Source organism: Leuresthes tenuis, unplaced genomic scaffold, assembly GCF_036924035.1.
Source record: "Leuresthes tenuis unplaced genomic scaffold, fLeuTen1.0.hap1 SCAF_12, whole genome shotgun sequence".
Classification (NCBI taxonomy): Eukaryota; Metazoa; Chordata; class Actinopteri; order Atheriniformes; family Atherinopsidae; genus Leuresthes; species Leuresthes tenuis.
The window spans coordinates 22,892,256-22,913,284 of record NW_027325366.1 but is presented as its reverse complement, the minus strand read 5'-3'; the positions used below and the strand labels follow the sequence as shown (position 1 = coordinate 22,913,284).

At 40.4% G+C, this 21,029-nt stretch overlaps 2 protein-coding genes across 4 annotated transcripts in view; one reads left to right on the top strand and one right to left on the bottom strand.

Annotated features, from left to right (window-relative positions):
- Positions 1–4,678, top strand: part of fmnl2a (formin-like 2a) — a 46,514-nt gene extending 41,836 nt beyond the window's left edge. Inside the window, exons 26-27 of one of the 3 annotated variants that reach the window (XM_072397149.1) lie at positions 2,190–2,289; positions 2,785–2,874. In XM_072397149.1, the coding sequence (XP_072253250.1) occupies positions 2,190–2,289; position 2,785 (101 nt within the window). In that variant the 3' untranslated portion in view covers positions 2,786–2,874. Of the gene's footprint in view, positions 1–748; positions 869–2,189; positions 2,290–2,784 lie in introns of all 3 variants that reach the window. The other 2 variants (XM_072397150.1, XM_072397148.1) reach the window with 2 other exon arrangements.
- Positions 4,679–5,970: 1,292 nt separating this feature from the next.
- prpf40a (PRP40 pre-mRNA processing factor 40 homolog A) lies at positions 5,971–20,695 on the bottom strand. The gene is made up of 27 exons (XM_072397147.1): positions 20,609–20,695; positions 18,848–18,928; positions 18,592–18,735; positions 17,645–17,728; positions 17,116–17,134; positions 17,014–17,033; positions 16,841–16,882; positions 16,592–16,702; positions 15,510–15,630; positions 15,194–15,218; positions 14,833–15,048; positions 12,794–12,899; positions 11,688–11,752; positions 11,410–11,574; positions 10,363–10,471; positions 10,112–10,262; positions 9,816–9,949; positions 9,578–9,692; positions 9,180–9,271; positions 8,953–9,069; positions 7,577–7,714; positions 7,367–7,462; positions 7,192–7,278; positions 6,992–7,082; positions 6,853–6,914; positions 6,613–6,768; positions 5,971–6,504 (listed from the first exon to the last, which is right to left on the bottom strand). Exons 1-27 carry the CDS (start codon positions 20,609–20,611, stop codon positions 6,415–6,417), a joined length of 2,640 nt encoding a protein of 879 aa, XP_072253248.1. The 5' UTR covers positions 20,612–20,695; the 3' UTR covers positions 5,971–6,414.
- Between the last annotated feature and the right edge of the window lie 334 nt (positions 20,696–21,029).

The window sequence follows — 21,029 nt, the reverse complement described above, 5'->3', positions numbered from 1 at the left end:
AATGGAACAAAGGCAACTTATCAAATGTTAAAAGATGCCAGAAAAGATTAGTAGGAAAAGATTTAAACGGGGAGAAAGACTGTGTATGTCAATAGTTGAGTTTTTAGAATATTGATTTTCAGCATAAACTGCAAAGATGTGGGGGATTTCACTGGCCACAGTGTGTGATAACCTCAAAAGATAGAATAGAGAGAAGCGCCTGTCGTAATGGGACACGGCTGAAAAGCAATATTGAATGGTTGTGATCTTTAGGCCCTCAGGCTGCACTCGGTTGAAACAGATCCAACTCTGTGGCAGAGATCGCTGAACAAACCCTAAGAACATTTCCAGAAGTCATTGTCGGTTAACACGGTTCATAACTTCATTCAAAGTTCAAGTTAAAATTCTAAGAAAAATGCCCGTCTCAGCTTTTTTAGAAATGTGTTCCTAGTGTCGAATTCAAAGTGAGTCATTTCACTTTGTTTGGCAAAAATCATCCTGTTTTAACATTTGATATGTTGCCTTCTGTTTTATTTTCAGTGACTTTTATGGTTAAGTCATTCGTTCTGTTTTTATTTTTGACATTTTTTGGAAATCGGGTTGTATAATTTGCATTCAAAACTCAACACTCCCCCCCCCCGGATCCCGATGCTGTTGTTGGGTATTTGCTTAGTGCTAACCAGTTCTAAACCCCGTTAGAGGTCTGCTCTTCTTATATTGTGTTTGTCATGTTTTTTCTTGGCTGTTGTCCCTGTCGTTCTCAATGCAGTGCTGAAGACCGTGCCCTTTACCGCCCGCACAGCCAAGCGGGGTTCTCGGTTCTTCTGCGAGTCCGCTCTCAATGAGGAGTACCATTACTAAGCTTATAGAAATGTCTCTCTTCTCAAAGGTTGCTGGAACAAAGCGTTCTCTTCTTTATGTCTTCCCTCTCCTTGCATGCCTATTCACACTCTTTCTTTTAACTGTTACGCACGAGTGTCACACAGCAGACGTGCATGCGCGCCGCGGTTTCGGGGGCACGCACGTGTGCCTGTATCCGTTTGTTTTATCTCCCTCCCTGAGCATGACAAGGTGTTGGTATAATGTTATTTTTTTTTCTGACCACCTGCATGAAAGTGTGACCCACATTTACTTTTTTCTAAAAAAAAAAAAATTTTTTTTTTTATCAACCATGGCAAACCATAATGTCACAGAGAGAGCAGTCTCCAAGGAGGGAACTTCTCCTCTTAGTTACAGTCAGGCCAGGTGCTGCCATCTAGTGGCCATAGTTTAAAAAACAAATGGTGTTCTCTGGATGAGTTATGTGCTTATCACCTAATTTGCAGTCAGTTTTTCCCAGTTGGACAGCATGTTGCAGTCCATCTTGTAATATACGGTAGCATATACAGTATATACAAGCTCTCAGTAAACATCTGCACCTGAATAATGCTATGATGTGTAAGTGCCTGTGGCATTATAACTTGCTTCTCAGTGTTTTTCAGTCTGTTTACAATAAGAATGAGTATTTGTGTGTTCATTATCACATATCATTACCACTGTTGATACGGTTTCTCGCATGCTGATTGCTTCATCCTTGCTGCTTTCCCACAATGCACCCTTTGCTCTTCCAGTTATCTGACATGCTGTGCTTGCTCCTGCTGATTTCTGTACTCTAGAAGGCTCTTTTCTTTGCTGCATGGCATGGAGAAATACGCATATGTAACCGGTTACATTACAGCGGCTTGCGTGTGTGCTACTAACACGCGGCCAGGTTGCTCAGCTGCATCTTCATCAGCTCTGTGCTTCTCAATTAATTTGTAGTCAGTTTTTTTTTTCCCCAGGCCGCTTGCATGCTTTGGTTGGTTGTTGACTATGATGCTGTTTGGAGTTATTTCTGTGTGTTTACAGTTGCTCTGAAACTGGAGGTTTCAAACAGGCTCATCTGTTCTGCTGGTAGCCACTTTGCAAAGCAGTTTGGGTTTAGTAACAAAAAAAAAAGAGAAAGAAAAAAGAAAAAAAGGCTTTTATTCTCCCCTGCGAGTTCAACTAGTTGACTAACATCCTCTAGCTCTGTCCTCTCTGCCCCTACTCTGGCCTTTCCACATGCAGCCTACTGCCACTCTGCTTTGCTGCAGCGCTCCCATAGCAAAGCCAATGTGAACATGTTGGGCTGACATGCTCTAGTCGGCCACCTCCATTTTTAACCTTCATTTTGTCTTCTCTTCATCCAGCCCTAAAGAAGAATAATATTACTAAATTTCCCAATGTCTGCTTGAGGGTAAGGAAGTCCTCCAGTAGCACCCCTGTAGTGGTGGATGTGTCCCAAACCTGGCAAGCATCTCTTTATTACCTCCTTTCCTGTTTTACTATCTTTTCATTTAGGGTCCTCTCTTTATTGACCTAAAGAGAAACTGACCTTTCATTTCACCATCCTTCTTTTTTCTCAGTAGTGTACCTTCTTAGCAGTCATTTTCATGATAATTACTTGCTCTTTTCTGTAGTTTCTTCAGTCTTTTAACAAAGAAGATGCATTTTGGTTTCACAAGATGCATGGAAGGTTTCTAGTTTTTTATGCAGAGGCTTATAAGTGAAAACCCATGGCCTGCGTTAGTCAAACTAACAGGTGGCTAACCTGTAGGCCTTTTTGCTTTACGTTCTTTTTTTAATGTCCGTATGAATGTACAGACCTCATACTACTTTGAAAGATAGGCTGCCAGCACTCCTGAACATGTGGGCTCACCAATAAAACCTGACACGATGCCTGACAGCTCTTTTATCCACCACCCCCACCCCCTGTCCCCCATCCGATCCCTTCTTCCCTCCCAGATTTGAGAAATCAGCCTTACAGGAGAGCCGACGCCGTGCGGAGGAGTGTCAGGAGACGCTACGATGATCAGAACCTGCGGCCAATGAACAACGGCGAAGTAGTCATGTGACGAGGGAACAGTGCATGTGTGGGGGAGAGGGAGGGAGGGAGAGGTGGTGAGAAATGTCAAAAGATGGATTGACAGAAAGTCTGATGCAGAACGATGACAAGTGTTTGTAGCAACCATTGAAGCGACGATGTAAATCTATATATATGCATAAATATGTACGTTGCATAAGAATAGACAGTGTCTGTGCTGTTGTAGCAGCAAGTCACAATGAAGGACTGGGACGTGTGCGGAACTGGATTTGAAGTGTCTGAGGGGATTGAATCAAAGACCTTTCGACGAGCCAAGTGCCTGAACTTATTTTTGTGATCGTTGTCTTCTGTTTGTCGGATGACCGTTTTTTGTAATAACACCACTTAAAGCAATACAACTTTGACCTGGCTTTAAAGTTGAGATGTGTAAAACTGGACATGCAGCGGCCTTAAGAGCCATGTGAAAAGATGTTACCCTGGAACGTTAATGTAGAATGTATGGGACGTGTTCCCTTAAGCTGTTACAAATATTACATCTCTTAGTGGCAAGTTTTGACACTTTATAGTATCTTATTACATTCCCGTGCTCTTGTCTTTTCCTTTTCTTTTTTACAAACATATCCACAACTTAAACTTTTTTTTTTTTTAAAACATCTCATGAGGTTTCCCATTATTAAAAGGGCTGATAAGACAAAAGTGATCAAGAAGTAATTCCGAAAAAGAAAAAAATGGGAAAAGACACTAAATATAGACGAGTCTAATGTGAATTGTATTTATTGCAGTTAGCTTCACACTTACGTTTCATATCATGTGTTTCAGCCGAGGGTTCGAGCTTGAACTGACTTCAGACTAAATTTGAAAATGTGCATTTTTCTTGTGGCTGCGCAGATGTTTATGTGGTTTTGGGAACAAATGAAGCTGAGTAAATGAGCCTGTAAAGCAACGCAGCGATATTTTCTATGACCTTTTCAAACTGCACGAGCGTTACAGCTCCAACAACGGATGATCGCATCATTAAAACTGGACATGATTAGCCAGTGTGTCTCCTCACTTACAGATTGGTAATAATCCAGGCTACTGTGTCTACTCACTTTACTGTAACTATAATGTATAGTATTTAACCACTGAAAAGATTCATTGAAGCTCGCTCTCTTTCATCATACGTGTCCAGTCATTTTAAAGACATGACAAAAAGTACACGACAGAGTTTCTTTGTACAGATATTTTGCTACAAACTTTTTTTTTTTTTTTTTTACTCCACTTACAATACCATACGGTTGATATTGTACATATTGTTTAAACAACTTTTCATTGCCTTGAATGTTTAACTTATAGTTTTTGTCTCCATTTTGTATATTTAATTAAGCCAAATGCAGCCGGATATCTACGGTAGCGCGTTAAATCAGAATGTCTCCCTGTGGTGCGGAAGGCAGAGGGTCGGAGGTGCATCACTGTCGGCAAAGCATTCTTACCCGTCAGCGTTCGTACGTCTTAACTCTATGACTGCGCTAACCATTAAGCCTTGTTAGGTGACCTGTAATGCGCTGAAGCTTAGTAATTCACCCTCTTGTACTTTGGCCCCACTGAAGCACGTGACGCGACTGCTTCTTTTCTCTCAACTTCACTTTCTGCGAGTGGTGTCTCAGACTGAATAAGACTGGCATGTTTGTTTGTTTTCATTTTTGGTTCCTCTCACCAGAAATGTTTGACACTTTGTTCTCAGTAAAAAAAAGAAAAGGAAAAAAAAAAATAACAAGCTTTCTGAAATTAGGTGATATGAGATTTTCAACAAATATAATAAACTATTTACATTAATTACAGAATTGTGTTTTGACTTTTGTAGATAAATGACATTAGAATTAGCAGTGATACCCCCTGTGCAGCAGACATATTTTTGGACCAGATTTGTATTGTCATTGTTTGGAAAATACTTTTGCAGTCACTGTAAACTCTCCTACATTTTGATGGAGAGTGTAAGGTGGAGGTATTCAACTGATGGCAATCTGCAACTTCATCACAAGATATCACCGCTTCTGAAACTAGAGTTTATGTATGCTAAATGGTAGAAATAAAGACGGTGCCTGACGCATGCAGAAAAAAAACCCAGCCAAACTAATGGTTTGTTAGATCCCATTTAGCTCTGACTACACCCCACATTTGCAGTGGCATTGTTTCAATAAGCCAATGCTAAGTCATGTTATTCACTGTGGGTGTGAATTGTATACATTTCTTTTGCCACGGTCTCATATCGATGATGGATGAGCTGGAGTGTCGCACGAAGGCTTCTCCAGCACATTCCAAAGATTCTCATGGGATTAACATCTGGACACTGTGGTGGCCCATCCCATCTGTGAAAATGATGCCTCACGGTCAATTTGAGCTTAATGACTGGGAACATAACGTTGCTGTGCCCCCCCCCCCACCCGGATCATTTTACTTAGTTAAACCCAGATGCTGAAAATGTTTCTCATTAAGAGGAAGAAAAGCAAAAAAGGTGACATTTTGTCATTAACATTAAGGTGACTTGACATGAAAATAACAGGATCATTCTGAGTGATGTTACTGAAATTGATTGTGGGACAGCTCAAGAACTGTTTAGTGTAAAAAAAGAGCAAAGAGTGACCTGTTCACTTAATTTAAGAAACGTTTCGCAGCAAAATGAAAAAGAAAAAAAAAAGACCCAACTGTGCCCACTATAACGTACATGTTCTGTGACGTCTACAGCAAGGGTGTAAACAGTCCTCCCAAAATGAAACCACCTCTCATTCAACCCCCCACAGAGTTATCAGAGCAGACAGAAACAGAGACTCTTGATTTATTGGCGAATTAATTTGTCTTGAAATACAACGACATCTCCCCCAATGAGCTGTCCTCGCTAAAGGCCCATCTATTTCTGCAACGCTTTGCTGGTTATTCTTACATTTGGTTAAAACGGCATCATCTGATGGTGATGTTCTTAAGGACACATGAAGGCAATAATGAAGAAACTTTGGACGGGTTTGGTGGGATATAACCTGTCAAACATTAAGAAATTACAAAAATAAGTAAAAAAAAACAACAACAACCGTTTCCATTGACTTGTCACACATTATTCATTGAAAAAATGATTTTATTTTTTTTTTAACTTTTAACTAGCGTGTATCCATTTCAAAACCCCCAAACTTACCAATTAAAACCCTTTTTATTCTTTCCTTTACGATGCAACTGTGGTGAAGTTACATCAAATGATTCTTGCAAAGAGTCCAAGTGACAACAAGATATGCTTTCAATTGAAAATAAAAATTATTGGCAATGGAAAACATGTACAACTACAGCCAACTAAAGAAAATATTTGGAGCCAACGGCAGCTGGACATTAACCAGCTGATCAGTTTCCCCCATATCAAATTAGTCACAAAATAGGCGTGAACCAAGAGTTTAGTATAGTCTCCAAAATACTAGTGAGAGAGGTTTTCTCAGTCCATGAAAGGCGACCAAACAGTCAAATTAGCTTGCAGGGAATGCACGTTTGTAGAAATGTACAAGTAGAAGAAAAGAGTAGCAGAGGTATGATCAAGGTGCATCCAGCTGTTCCAGCAAAGTTCTTCTTCTTTTCTCCAGCTCTCCTTCGCTCAGCTCACTGCCCGACGTATCCCAGCCACCCTGATCACACAGACACATAGATTTATCAGCTTTCTTTCTTCCGCTCACTTACAAATACTCATCAGCTTTAACACCTACATAACAGAATATTACAGAAAACATATTCACCTCCTCTTTGGCTGCTTTTCTTTTAGGAGATTTCTGCTTGGACTCTGAACGAGATTTGCCCCGAGATTTGTCATTCTCTTTATCCTTCTCTACGTCCTTTTCACGCTTCCCATCGCGCTCCCTTCCTTTCTTCTCGTTGTCAGAATCCGGTGAAGCCTGTTGGTCACAGCCGTAATCAGTGCACAGTCCAGTAAAATCTCTTTATGCTCGGCACACATCACGCAAACTCTGTGCACTTACAGACTTGTGGCGTCGTTTCTTGCCCTTCTTCTTGTGCTTCTTGGACTTCTTATAGCTTCTCTCTGATTTCAGGAGGAAAATGTCAGTAAACACACATAGTTTTCCATAAAGTGATCGATTGCAGTGGAAAAACCCTCACCAGACTCTCCACTAGATGAGCGTTCGGAGGGAGATTTGGACTGTGACCTCTTCTTCTTCTTATGGTACTCCTCGTCCTCAGACTCTGAGCCCTGTCACAATGGAGAGGAGGAATAAGAGATTGGCAGGTTTAACAGACAATAAATGGCAAATATGGCAAAAAGAAATTTGCCCGCAGTTTCCTCTTGTAAAAGCACTGACTGATCGAGAGCGGGATCGTTTCCTGTGGTGCTTCTTGGACTTCTTTGAGTGCTTCTTTGTCTTTGAGTGGTGATGCTGGCACTCATGCTGTAATAAACGAATAAAAACAATAATAATGTTAAACATCTTCACATAGATTTAGAAACTGACCACCCCACTGTTACGACAGCCTCACCTCTAAGACATGCATGAAATCTTTGAATATTCTTTTCCTCTCTGACTCCAGCGTCACGTCTTCAAAGGCGGGTTCTTTCAGGAATCTCTCTCTGACCTGAAACAGTCAAACGTCAGCCATCACAAAAACATTTAGCACAATTAGAAATGAATGGGGGAGGGATTTCAATGGGAAATAGCTGGTGCGAGTTTTATCTGCGCTGATACATACTCCCTCCCACGCAGTCTCTGGCTCCAGCGGCGGTGTGGCCTGCTTCAGCATATTCTTGAAAGCGGCTTCTTTCCTTTTCATCTTGCGGGCCTCCTCCTTCTCTCGCTCCCTCTCTCTGGCCTCAGCCTTTTCCAGTAACTGTTCAGAAAGAGGTCGTGAGCAGAGTTACATTGCAAGTACAAACCAAACATAAATGCTGCTCAAGAGTCCAGGCTGACGTTTCAAATCTAAACATGCGATGTGATATTTTATTTCTCTTATTTCTACTTCATTCAGACATTTCTGGCATCAACTGATGCTTCTTTTAGTACTTTATCTGCAGAGGGACGAAGCCGTTATCATCTGGTGCCATGACGACACTCCAGACTGGTGCAGCCACACATGCACACAGATTTCACTTGTTTCTGCAGCAGTTTTAAAACAATACACCAAATATTCAACTAAATGACAGATGTCTCATTTGTGTGCACATACTCTACATTATATAGATGATAAATGAATACACGGGCATGGTTTTTTTTTTGGTCACAAATATGAATTTACCGACCAACCCATTCTTCTCCACCGACTGGAGTTGTGCTCTGCAGCACTCAGCTGTTATCGTCATATGTAAAAAAATACCCAAACCCCTCTGAACTAAAAGCATGCAGTCTGATAAACTCCTCACTCAAGTCGCTTTGGATCAAAGCGTCTCCTGAATCAATTTGATGAAATAAACACACACACACGGGGAAGTTGTGTCTTTGTTGCAGCAGCGTAACACACCCTGAGATGATAAAGCGCTGACCCGTCAGGGAACAGGCGTGCTCAATAGAACTGTACTGTACCGTGTAATGGAAAAAAGCCACCTCAGAAACTGTCGGGCATTTTCCCTCCAATATCTGATTTTTTAAAAAAAAATGACTTACTGACTACGGGGACGAGTTGTGAAGCATCGACATACATTTAAAAATCAGTCAAGATCAATACATATCCACTAATTATTTGCAGCTCGGTTTTGTTTTCAGTCTCTTCAAACTCAAATCCCAATAATGCCCATTAGTCTCCGACTGGCGATGAACAAGTAATTCAAACTGTGATTTAGAGTCATTTTCCATAAAACAGTTACCTGATGTGGCCAGAAGCGACGCAAGCAGGAAAAAAAAACTGTAGTTTCACGCCTGATGGCTGATAATGAGCTAAAGCTCATCATTGAGCTCCATTATGCCAAAATAATTCAACTCAGGGCAGAAGGGCAAAACACTGTTTTAAAGCTGTCATTTGATGAGCTGCATCAATGAATCACTTAAAACCTTGATGTCAGTCGGTAAAGCTCTTTAAGAAACTCCCCAGAATGTTGAAAGCTCGAAAGGTGAATGTGAAAGCAGCAGTCTTACACTGTTGAAGGCCAACTTTATGTTTCCTGCATCCAGTGTGGTCGCTCTCTTGTCTGAGCTGATGACTGACCCAAAGTCATCGAAGCTCGTATTGACTTCAACCAGGAATCCTTTGTCCTGGGAAAGGAGTGACAAGCGGAGACTGAATAACAGCATGTAGAAATGTAAATAGCGGTAATGCACGACCACCCACAAGCCAAACAAATATACTCCGGTCACAATCTTACCTTGAGAATATCTTTAATTATTCTTTTCTCATCGTGGTAACGGGCTTTCAAGTCTTCCACATAGAATTTGAAGAGGTCCAAAGGAGTTGAACCTACAGAGAAGACACATTTAAGTCTTTCAATTTGCTGGTTGACTTTGAAACTATAAACAAGGAAACTGGAAAAGTTATCTAAAATGAATGAGGTCAAAATAAATAATTCAACAAAAATCAAGCAGGACAGCTCGCGTTCATACAGCATTTATCTTTAGCTGTGTTTATTGCATTTCTGACTTCACGTCACGGGCTGGTGTCTGCCTGTCACATCCACGTGCCTCAGAGCACTGTGCTCATTGCAGACATGTGCAGCCACGTGCGCTGTTGTGCCCTGCTGTGCCCTGCTGTGCCCTGCTGTCTTACCAGGCTGGCCCAGCATGTTGGCAAAGCGCATGTCTGAGCTGAGGGTCGGGTACATCTCCATCCAAGCAGACATGGAGTGAAGCTGGCCGTGGTCGTGGAGCTCGTCCAGAAATTTCTGAGAAAAATAACAAATGTGAAAATAGGAAGTTAGAAAATGATCACCACGTGAGACAGAAACACTAGTGCGGGACATGATGTCATCGTGGAAATCTTTGGGATACACGTGCTTTGTTCTCACCTGGAAGGCCTCTCTGTTCTTGCGCTGTCGTCTTCTCTCCCTGAGCAGAGTCTTTTGCTTCTCCTCTTCCTCCTCCTTCTCCAGAGCCCGGATGTGCTCCTCAAAACAAATGAGGGCATCCTCTTTGTCCATATCTGTCAGAACACAACATCGCAATCAATAGGGAGACCGTATCTTTTAGCCATGCAGACAGATGTGGAGCTGTGGCTCTCGCAGCACAGTTGAGGGAAAAAAACTTTCCGCTCACTTTTAAAGCAATTGTACATAAACAAAGACATGAATTTTAGATCTCATACTCTGCAGCTCCTCATCTTCTGCAAAGGTAGGGTTGTCCAGCAGGTACTGCTGGGCCTCAGACCAGGTGGTGCGGTACGTGACATTGGCCATGTTGTCCAAAATGTTCTTCAGAGCTTCCCAGTTCCTCTTTCTCAGCTGCTTGGCTTGCTCCTGGTGTAGAAATGAAAAACCGGGCGTTAATTGCGTCGCATTGTTAGAACGATCATGTTGTAATTAAAACCATTTGATGCACTGTGAAACAAAGCCTTACCTTCTCTTTTTTAGCGAGGTAGAACAACACATCTTCATAGATCTCCAGTCTATCTCTCTCGGGAACACAACTCCACACTTCGAGCTCACTGAACATCTGCTCTGCTTTCCTGGTTTGAAAATACACACACGTGTTTGGAATATTTTCACACATTAACCCACATGAGGGCAGCATTTCACAGGCCAAATTTACCTTTCACACATTGGTTGCTGCTGAAATCACTTGCACACTTGAAGAGAATTAAAATAAATCTCTTGAAATGTTCATTAAACGAAAAAAGAAAGAAAAAAAGCACAGCTTAGCTTGTAAAAACAGCAGTTTTCCGAGTAGAGAAAACATCCCCTCGACTGATGTTACAACCTTAATGTTGAGCGAGCCGGTGGCTGGGATTAGTAGTGGTGAAATAAGGTAAATGTAAGGAGACGCAACACAACATCAGAAAACCCTGTCATCCCTCTCCAACTGCCTGTTGTGTGTCATCACAGATTGCACGTCGGTGCCAACAGAACTCTGAAACTGGCTCGTTGTCAAGGTCACCAGTCGATCGTCTGTCATGGTGACTTTCAGCCGTATGCTCAACGAAAGGACTGGATATTACATGCGGCACAAATGGCCATAAAGATAACGCTGAAAAGATAATCAACCAAGTTTTTAAAAGCATAAATCCTTGTTGCATGGTCAGTAAAAACTTCATTACTGGATTTATATCATACATTTATTCACAAATAAATGACATTTCTCTAAGTCTCGAGTGTATTGGTAATAGTAAGGACCACAGTAAAGTAGTTTGTAGATGATAAAAGGTCATATAAACTCTTAAATAAAAATATATCTGCGTTTCCGTGAAGCAACAACAGGTAATTAGAGCTGCTAGGTCAGATTTAAGGTAAAGTGGAGCCTAACAGTGATTGGTTTGCATGATGAAGTGCAGAAGCCATATATGTCCTGTCATCGATCCATTCTGCATAATCAAATCGACAGTTCAGAGTAATACAAATCAATCTCCTGATAAACACGCAGTCAGGGCAAGATCACCGTGACACCTACTTGTATCTAGTTGTAGACGTCATCTTGTCATGGTTCTCCAAGAATCGCTGAAAAGTCTCTTTGGACTCCTTGTATTTAATTCTAGCCTCCTCTTTTTCCTCCTTCTCCGTTTGCACTTTGTAGGCATTGAACGCCTGCTTCTTTTCGCTCAGTTTAGGAAGCGCGCTGTTGATGAAAACACCAAGAACATGAGGTGAGAAATGGGCTTCGTTCTCACCTACAACTGCAAAGCGGACTGAAATAACCCCCCAAAACAAAACCCCCTGAGAAGACCTCACCTGTAGCGAGGATCGTTGATAATCAGCTTCATGGCCTGCTCCCAGGAGGAGTTTGATGACACACCCTAAAAATTCAGAGAATGACACAACGTGATGGAGTAAACAAAACGCCCTCGTGTTCATAAGAAATTTCCTACACATCCAAACGATGGTTGAAAGAAAATGGGCTGCTTTATTGCTTTGGGGTTTTTTTTGTAGGAAAAAAAAAAAAAAAAAACACAAGAAGGAACAAAGTCAAAGTCAACACATTTTCTATATTACTAAAAGATGCTTGATTAAGAGGTGTGGAGTGGCAATAATTCAAGAAGTGCCACTAAAGACTTATATAAGCGCCCTTTCTGCCACTTGCCTCTCCCAGAGAGTGGCTCCTTCATCCATTATGAACTGATTCCGCGGCGCAGCTCTGTCTTGTCAGTTGTCACAGTTATTCTAACTCACTGAGGCATGCCACTTTCTCTTACTGTCCTAATCCCAGTCTGCCCCGTGCCTGTGATCTAATAAAGCTAATCATAAAGACAGAGCCATTAAGATCTGGAAGGAAATGCAAGCAATCTCAGAGGAGAGCTTTGTGCACAAAATTAAAATGCGCCTAAATATAGCAGCAGTCGAGGTAGGTGGTGCCCGGTCGCCTTTAAACCAAACACACAGAACATCCACAGCAACAGGAGGTGAAGCTTAACAGACCTCCCAAGGGCTAAAGAGTGGGGAGGGGGATTAGATCAAGACCTGAATGCAAAGGATGCGGGGACACGCACATTAATGTTAGCAGAGACTGAGCAGGTTAAAGTGTTCCCTAAAGCATCATTTGTGTTCCACACAATCAACATGACAACAGCAAAGCAGCTTGGATGGATGTATATATACACAAACACTTTTTGGGGCTCTTTTACACAAAACGACTTTGTTGACATTTTTGACTTGTGCAAAAAATAGGATTAAAAAGAGAAGAAAAAAAAAAGCACCTTTGCTTTTTAACGCCTGTCTAAACAATTAAACTGATAATCTGACAAAAAAATACAGACATGAGCAAAATACCACTGCAGTATAATCCATCTCTTAAAAGCACGAGGTCAATGGTTTATCTACACAGTGACAGCCTGACTTACCTTCTCCTTCAGCAGCTCTTTGAACGCCTGCTTGGCCTCCTCTTTTGTGTTCCATTTGTACGTTTTCTTCTGAATTTCCGGCGGCTCTTCTTTTGTGACTTCAACACTGCCAGTACAAAAAAAAAAAAGAAAAAAAAAGGAGCAACAGGAATAACTTAGTTGTGTTTCTGTAAAGGACTACAGACACAAAGCAGTCATCCTGCACAGTGACCTTTAATACACTAAAGTAAATGTTCTTGTCCAGAAGCAGCAAAAACTAAAGTGTGTGCATTTAAATGAGCTTTACTGTACAGGTGGAATGAGAGTGCCTAAGGTATTTTAATAGTAAATGTGTTTCAGTGATGACTGACTAAAAACCACTAACAGCCATCTGTTTGTAGTACTACCGCAATATTGGTTTAAAAAATCCTTTGAAATACTCCCTGAATGTAAAAGGAAAAAAAAAGCATTTAAAATAAAGATGCTGTACCATCTGATACCATTAATAAATGATTGTAAACGACTCAAACAGTCTTAAATCAATAATCATGTTACAGTGAAAGACCTGACTGACAATTAAATCCTAACTGGAGCCGCACTTTAAGCAGCAGAACAGATAATTACGTAGATAAATCAAACAGAGTCCCATTAACTACAACTGCTCACCTCCATCCCACTAAGCTGGTACAAAATAACTGTGCTGAACTATTTTAACTGGTCTGTTGGCATTCTGTTGTCTTCAGGGAAAAGAAAGGAAAACAAAAAAACATTGGCTCCTTTCCAACTTTTTTGTTGGCAAAAAGTAGAATTTCATGTTTTACTCTTGTAATGGATTATGACGTAAACGCTGCTGATAAGATGTGCCCGTTTGTGATGTGAGAGGACTTGACAGCAGATATGAAACTGAAATAGCTTCAAGTGATGCAGTCATAGAAAAGATTTCAAATGTTTTTATTTATTTATTTCAAACATTATTGCATGAGCTAAATAAAAGAAAACTGCACAGACCGTCTCTTCTGCTCTGAAGCAGTCTGCCGAAACTATAATTTCCTGTTGGGGGCCCTTTCCGTTTATCGAACTGTTGTCGCAGTGCATCACTCTGATTGGCAAAGCTGCTTCAGATCAATGAAGTTGGTAATGTGAATAGCTAACAGTGGATTCATAAATCACCTCACCTACTGATTTATATTCCAGTACAGTTAGCATTCCTGCACTGTGTATGTCAAAATGGTTCATAATAACAAATATGCTTAAAAATAGCTGAAGTCCCTGCACCTTGCCCTCGCTGCTCCGCTGAAGGGGAAGTTCGCCCTCAAATCAAATACACCCCCCCCCCCACCCCCCCGGCCTATATTGCTACTTATCTTTCTAGACTCTGTTAGTGTGAAGTGCTGCAGTGTGGATATATGAGCCTTCTCTCAAATATAATGGAACTGGATGGTGCTCAGTTTATGGAGCACAAAGCATAAAAAATACATTGGAAAACCTCAACAGCAATTTTTGTCAGAAATGAAAACTATTTTCTGTCAAACAAACTAAAAGTGCCATCTGCATCCCCGTGCAGAGGGAAGCATTAACATGCTCATTATTCTTTGTGACTCTGTGACTGAATCTAAAGGATAATTGTCTCTCTTGGCTGGGCTGCAAAGTTATCCAAAAAAAAAAGTATTGGTACTCTTAACTAATGCCACGGCTCAGCTGAGTAAGATTCAACGTTGCTGTCCAATCAGAATGCCACAAGCCTTATGTCATGAGAAGACGTACGGTTCCCTCTATACAGAGAGAAGTTTAAGCTCTTCCTTAGACATAAGAAACACATTCTACGTGAGGATGATCATAACGTGATTTGTGACAAACAGGGTGATGATTTCCAGACAGAAACATTGCTGTGGAGTTTCTCAAATGCATTTATTTCTGAGTAGAGAAAAGACATCTCCACTGTCAATATATCTAAAACTATTGAAATGGATGAACAACACTTTTTCAGCCAGCTGAAAAAGATCGTCCATTTGCCTCTGGGGTGAACTTTCTCTTTAAAAATAGAGCCTATAGTTGTTTACCTGGGTGCGCTCTCTGTGACGACTGAGCTCTCGGAGGACACCACAGGTGCATCTGCCGTCTTGACCTCAGCTGTTTGATGCACAGTCACCTGGGACTGTTGCTCCTCAGAGACTGCTGCTGCAGTTTCCACCTCCATTACGGTCACCATAGTGGCTGTATTATCTACTTGCACGGTAGGAGCTGCAGTGGTTCCTGGGGCAGCTGTCTCTGCCGTTCTGAAATCAAACGGTGAAGTTAAAGCCACGCCTCTTGATCATATGAATACCAGGACAAAATAAGTTGTGTTCAATTCAAATGTACTGGCTCATAGTAAAAGGTGGAGCTGTGCAGAGTAACAGAGGGAATAACAGAAACTCTTACCCATTTTCCTCTGCTTTGATCATAGCTGAAACAGACAGAAAGAGAACATTGTCAGACTTGATGCTTTCATACCAAAGCAGACTGCAGCCAAGAGGCCAGCGCAGAGATCAATGCACTCAAAGAGCCAACATGTGCTTCTGGTGTTTGTAGATGAGTGATTCCGAAAGCCATTCATGCATGTTGTCATTTGCTGAACATGCCAGCAGACTGGCAATCATCGTGCTGTTAAAGTATCATGCATGGCTCAATGTGGAACACCAGTCCCTTTCTCACACATCAGCTGGAGATCAGGAGACAGCAGGTTTTCTTTTCTTACCTTCCAGATCCTCAAGGTCTTTGGGTTTGGTCCATCTAGACTCCTTTGTCTGAGAGTTGTAGTAATAAGGCTTCCCTGTGTCTGACTTGTACTCCTTCCAGGGACATTTAGACAGCATTTGCTAAAAAGGGGGAAAACAATTCAGCTTTACTGCACATAGATATAACATTAAGAATCAAATATACCAAATTTCCTCATATGAATTATGTATTTGCATTAGGAATGTGTTATCTCTGTTTTATAACACATTTTGATATGCATCTAGATAGATGGAGTAGATTCAGTATTATGGATGATACATTTTCTAAACAGAATGGTTTGAGTCGATGAGTCCAATACAAATTTTAACTTGTGCCTAAAGTAGATGGAAAAAAATTAAATTAAAGTTAAGTTTTCATAGCGACGCTGGTTATCTGCCTTTAAACAGACATGATTAATAAAAGACCAGTGAATCACAAGTATTTTCATTACGTCATAGCTCAGGAAAGATTCATTGTCCAGCTGTTGTTTAGCTTCATTCTTTACTGTGCTAAACAAGACCTGCATGCAGTTGTGGGTGAAATACGGTCTGTTTTTTTTCTTCTTCTAACCACAGCTTCACTGTTTGACAGAATTATAAATTAACAATCTCAGCCGCACTGAAAGAACATAAATCTTAAGCAATAAATCAGATATAAATGCTGTGACTTCCTTTGACCTTGAAAAGGCCGAGTTGTGATTAGAAAAAGTCTTCGACGAGGAGGTGTGACTTTTAAATGGTACGACGCGCCACATCGTGTGTGGAAATGGTGACAACCAACTCTTAGGTCTTACTTCGGTGCTCAAAAAGAAATCTCTCAGTATCTTTTCTTTGATCCAGGTGTTTGTGTACCGATATAATCAAAAATGGGTTCAGATTCATATTGGTTGATACCTACACCCTTACTACACAATTTATCTCATAGTAATTAGAATACAATGCATTTTATTACATTTAATTGTTTGTGCAAATGAATATGAACATTTAAGTTTAAAAACAGATACTCCCTTGCATTCCCTTCATCAGATATCAAGCATGTTAAGCAAGTAATAATGGTTTGTACCTCTGCAGGAGATTTAAGATCATCTGGTTTCTCCCATGTGGATTGCTTCGTCTCTGTATTGTAATAATAGGTCTTCCCATCCAGTGATTTATGCTCTGTCCACAGGGACTTCTGAGGCAAAGAAAAACAACAGATAGTAAATTAGCCTTTCCAGTGTTAAACCACTTTATTTTGGATCTGGTTTCAAAGTTCCCTCTTAAAACTGTTAACTCGCTCACACGATTCATCGAGTTTTAAATGTGCACACACCTTCTTTGGCTGCTCTTCTTGTGGGGATCCATTTGTAGTACTCTGCAGGGAAAAGTGGACAGACTGCAGTTACTTTGAAGGCAGACGACAAAATACTCGAAAATGAAAGTCAACACTGTCAAATTTTGTAATCTTGCCATCACTGCATTTGAAGAAAACCATGATGTACTTACAGATGTTCCAGGTGCTGCAGCTGTTAGGATAAAAGACAAAAATCACTCAGGGCCTGTAACTTGTGATGATCACAAAATAAGACTGAATGATTTGGATCTTACCTGTGGAGTCAACACCAGGCTGTGGAAAAGACCATCTCATTAGTGACTTATACAAACAGTTAACATATCCACCATAGAAAGAGAAAAGAGACTCCACAGACTGTGACTAACAAACATTTCCAATTTAAGACCTCACACCATACCCCCCAAAACAAAAACAAAAATAGACTTGTACTGCCTAAGTGTGTCTTATGATCTCTAAACCAATCTGGATGTTGGCACAAAAAAGTTTAATTATACTCATTTGCATACCTCGCTCACAACTCAGAAAAAAAAAAAAAGAAAAAGAAAGAAAGGGAGGATCAAGTGTTTCTGCCCATTCAAAGTGATTCACAGCTGGACCAAAGCCAAAATCAGCAACAACAAAAGTCCACACAGATGTTATATATATATTTTAAATATAAATTCATTACCAAGAGAACAGACATTTGAATGTGCAAAGGCTTCAGTTAGGATTGAACAGATTGCGGCATATTTTCAAGAAGTGTGAAGCCGAGATGAAAAATAAATAAACAGTGATGAGAGTTACCGGTCCCGTTGGTTGTACAGTCGCAGCTGGCATGCGAGGGGGCATCATCATCCCTGGCATCATGGGTGGCATCATGCCTGGCATCTAATAAAAGAAGCATCATGAAATATTCTTATTACTTAGTGCAGGCAGAAGCATTATGACAGTGTGAGAAAGGGTGACAGTCTGTGAAGAAGGCTGTGTGTAAAAAGGAGGCGGGGGGGGTGTACTTATTTAAGGGTGCGACGCCACAGCTTGTGATCTATGCAGCAACTACCACAATGAGCTACACACAGTCATCGCTTTTTCAGACTTGTCTTGCAGCAGTCACACTAGTTTCACATAGTGACTGGATAGCATAGTGGTAAGATTGCCCCCTTTCATGTTGGTGACTGGGAGTCGAATCTTGACCCCCCCTGAATGAAAGGTATTATCTCCAGTAGGGGTCCTTAGGCAAGACCCCCTTACTCTACCTGCCAACTTGGGATATGAGTGCAAGTCTGTTTGGATAAAAATGTCTACAACACACATATGCTTGCCAAATGGGACAAATTTTTGCTGAATAAATAAAATATTTAAGAGCAATTTGACTGTCTCAGTATTAGTTCAGTCAATGTCAACCAATAGTATAGCTTTAAAAAAAACTAAACATTATATCCATTGAGCTTTATAAGATTTGCTACTACTTTTCTTTGGGGTATGACAAAATACAGCCGTAATGTTACTAATGTATTTGAATAAGAAGGTCATGAGTATACAAATCTATACAAGCTACAACCAGAAAATTGGTCTGGCTACTGCAGACATTTGTACATCCGTCATTCATTGATGCTGCCAGTTTCAGCCGCTACAACACTGGTCCTACACTTTTGGTCCTACAGTTTGGTCATGAGGCCTAACAGGACAAAAAAACAAAACAAAAAAAAAACAAAACCATAAACTGATTCGAGAACTTCCAACAAACACACCTGTCCCATTGGTGGTGCCGCCATCGGTGGCATTATGCCAGGAGGAATTATACCAGGAGGCATTGGAGTCATGCTGGGGGGTCGCTGTGCCATAGGGGGCATTCCGATGGGAGGGTAGTGAGGTGGTATTCCCGGTGGTCCCATCTATTCAAAAGAAAAGAGAGAGATATATAAACAATAATTAAATTGTATAAAATATAGCTGGAAACAATAAGTCAACAGTGAATTGTCACGAAAGTATGTACCAATGACTCACAAATGGGGGCGGTATTGTTGATGGTGGTACACCCGGATATGGTGGCGCTTGGCTCGGGCCATTATTAGCCTCCGATGAAGACTGACATGAATAAGAAAAACCTTGCAGCGTTAGTGCAATGCTGTAACAGGTATTTGCTAGTGTGCTTCAACACAGATAAACAGCTTTCCAGTTCTTAAAAATGTGTGCCTCGGTTTTCAAGATGTGGTTAAATCCCTTTCTCTCACAGCAATATTACAGTGACTTCAACATCATATCGGTAACGATTAACTAAGAACAATGACAGATATGAATATTTGATGTCAACACTTAAAATGTTTGCTGTTGCACCACAGTAACAAAAATTAAATCACAACTATAATCAATAGTGTAATTGAAAAGCAGGAACAGCAGCCAGTCATTCGGAGCCAATTCACCTCACCCTCCCAGTTAATGTCACAGATTTTCTTAAAAAGAGCTGTGTACAACCTTTAATAAGTTCATGGGATCTTGCCAAAACTTAAAACTCCGCTCAAAATACCTTTACGTAAGTTTGTGGTTATCGTAGGTCAAGCAGCAATCTCAAATTTACTAATAAAAGTACAAAATATCTTTTGACAACACCAAAAATGTGAAAGAAAGAGAATTAACAAAGGGAGCCTGTTGCACTAGATTGCATTAGATTTGACAAGTGTGCCTCATAAAGTGGCCGGTGAGTGTAGGTATTAACAAAGACTATGCAAGTCGATATAGTGCAAATATCCATACATACTAATACAATGGAGTAAAAATTAGCAGAAATATTCCTTATTTCTCTTTTGTTCAGATTCAAAATGATTCGTTATTACTTGTAAAATATAAAGCGAATAAGGTTTTGTCACAAATTATCTTTAGTTTCAAATAATCAGTACAAATCTTAAAGCAATCTGGCCAAAAAGAAGAATTACAGGAGCTAGGAGACAGTCAAATAAATAATTAAATTTAATTTCATAAGAACAAGCTTATGACATGATGATGATGATGAACGAGCAAGACTGACCAAATAACATAATCAAGTTTTTGCAGCATAAAATATGCATACATTTGTTTTTTACATTTTCAAATTTTGACATTTAGGATTATGTATATGCACATGTTTAAGAACTGTCCCATCTCATTCATTCATTCATAGGTTTCTCCAACGAACACATTTGAATTGATGGAACTTAGCCTGTAGTAAAACGATAGCACGAGCACATCAATATGGATCAAGATAAAGATAAATTTTACCAGACTTTATTGACATAATACCCAAATATTACCAAAAATCCCAGCCTCTTAATATAATGAGGGATAGCCTTCTCGTTCACTTCTTCTGTTCGTGATGAATGACCACAGGCTCAGTCTAAACTCTGGGTAACAACAGTTAAATGGTAACATGAGTTTACCAAGCTAACGAATTACGCATTTACCTGAATAAAGTTATAGACACGGTTACATGTGCTTACTAACGTTACACTTAAACAACGTTAAGTACGTATAATTTATGAGAGTGTTTTCCCAATAAAGAATCACTTCCAGGTCATAGTCTTTGCCATGACGGTGAGTGTTGCCGCTATGTTAGCCCAATGCTAACACGGCATGCTAACCCGCGTTCTCGGACGCGCTACATGTTACTCCATAATGAAGGTAAAGAGGCGGCTTTTAACCACACAAGCAAAAAAACTATCTGATTAGAATTTGTGACAATTTTCCTCAAAACATTATTGCTAATAAACTATTCTTTCGGGCGCCTGCACTCACCATGTTGAAGAGAAGGTAGGCACCTCCAAGAAGTTAGAGCACCTCTCAACAACGAGCAAAACGATTGGTTCAACTCTGTCCTATCGTAGCTGGGTCAAAGGCAGAGCTATGGTAATCATTCTAACGCGTCAGTCTGCGTTATAAATGCGCACAAATGCGCAACACTGCAGAGAGGGGCAAATATACAATGCACCAAAACACATGCAACAACTGCAGTAAAACATTTTTTAAAAAACATGCTTCTGCTACTGTGGAACATGGGAAAAAGCCAGTAGGTTTACCTTCTTATCATCTTAAATGCACATATATGCAAAGACAAAATGAAAGTATTAAATTCCGCCTGCTACTAACTTCAGAAGTTTTGTAAACTACAATAAAATATTGTAGAAATTGAACCAAATGAGCAAATCCCAAACGTTTT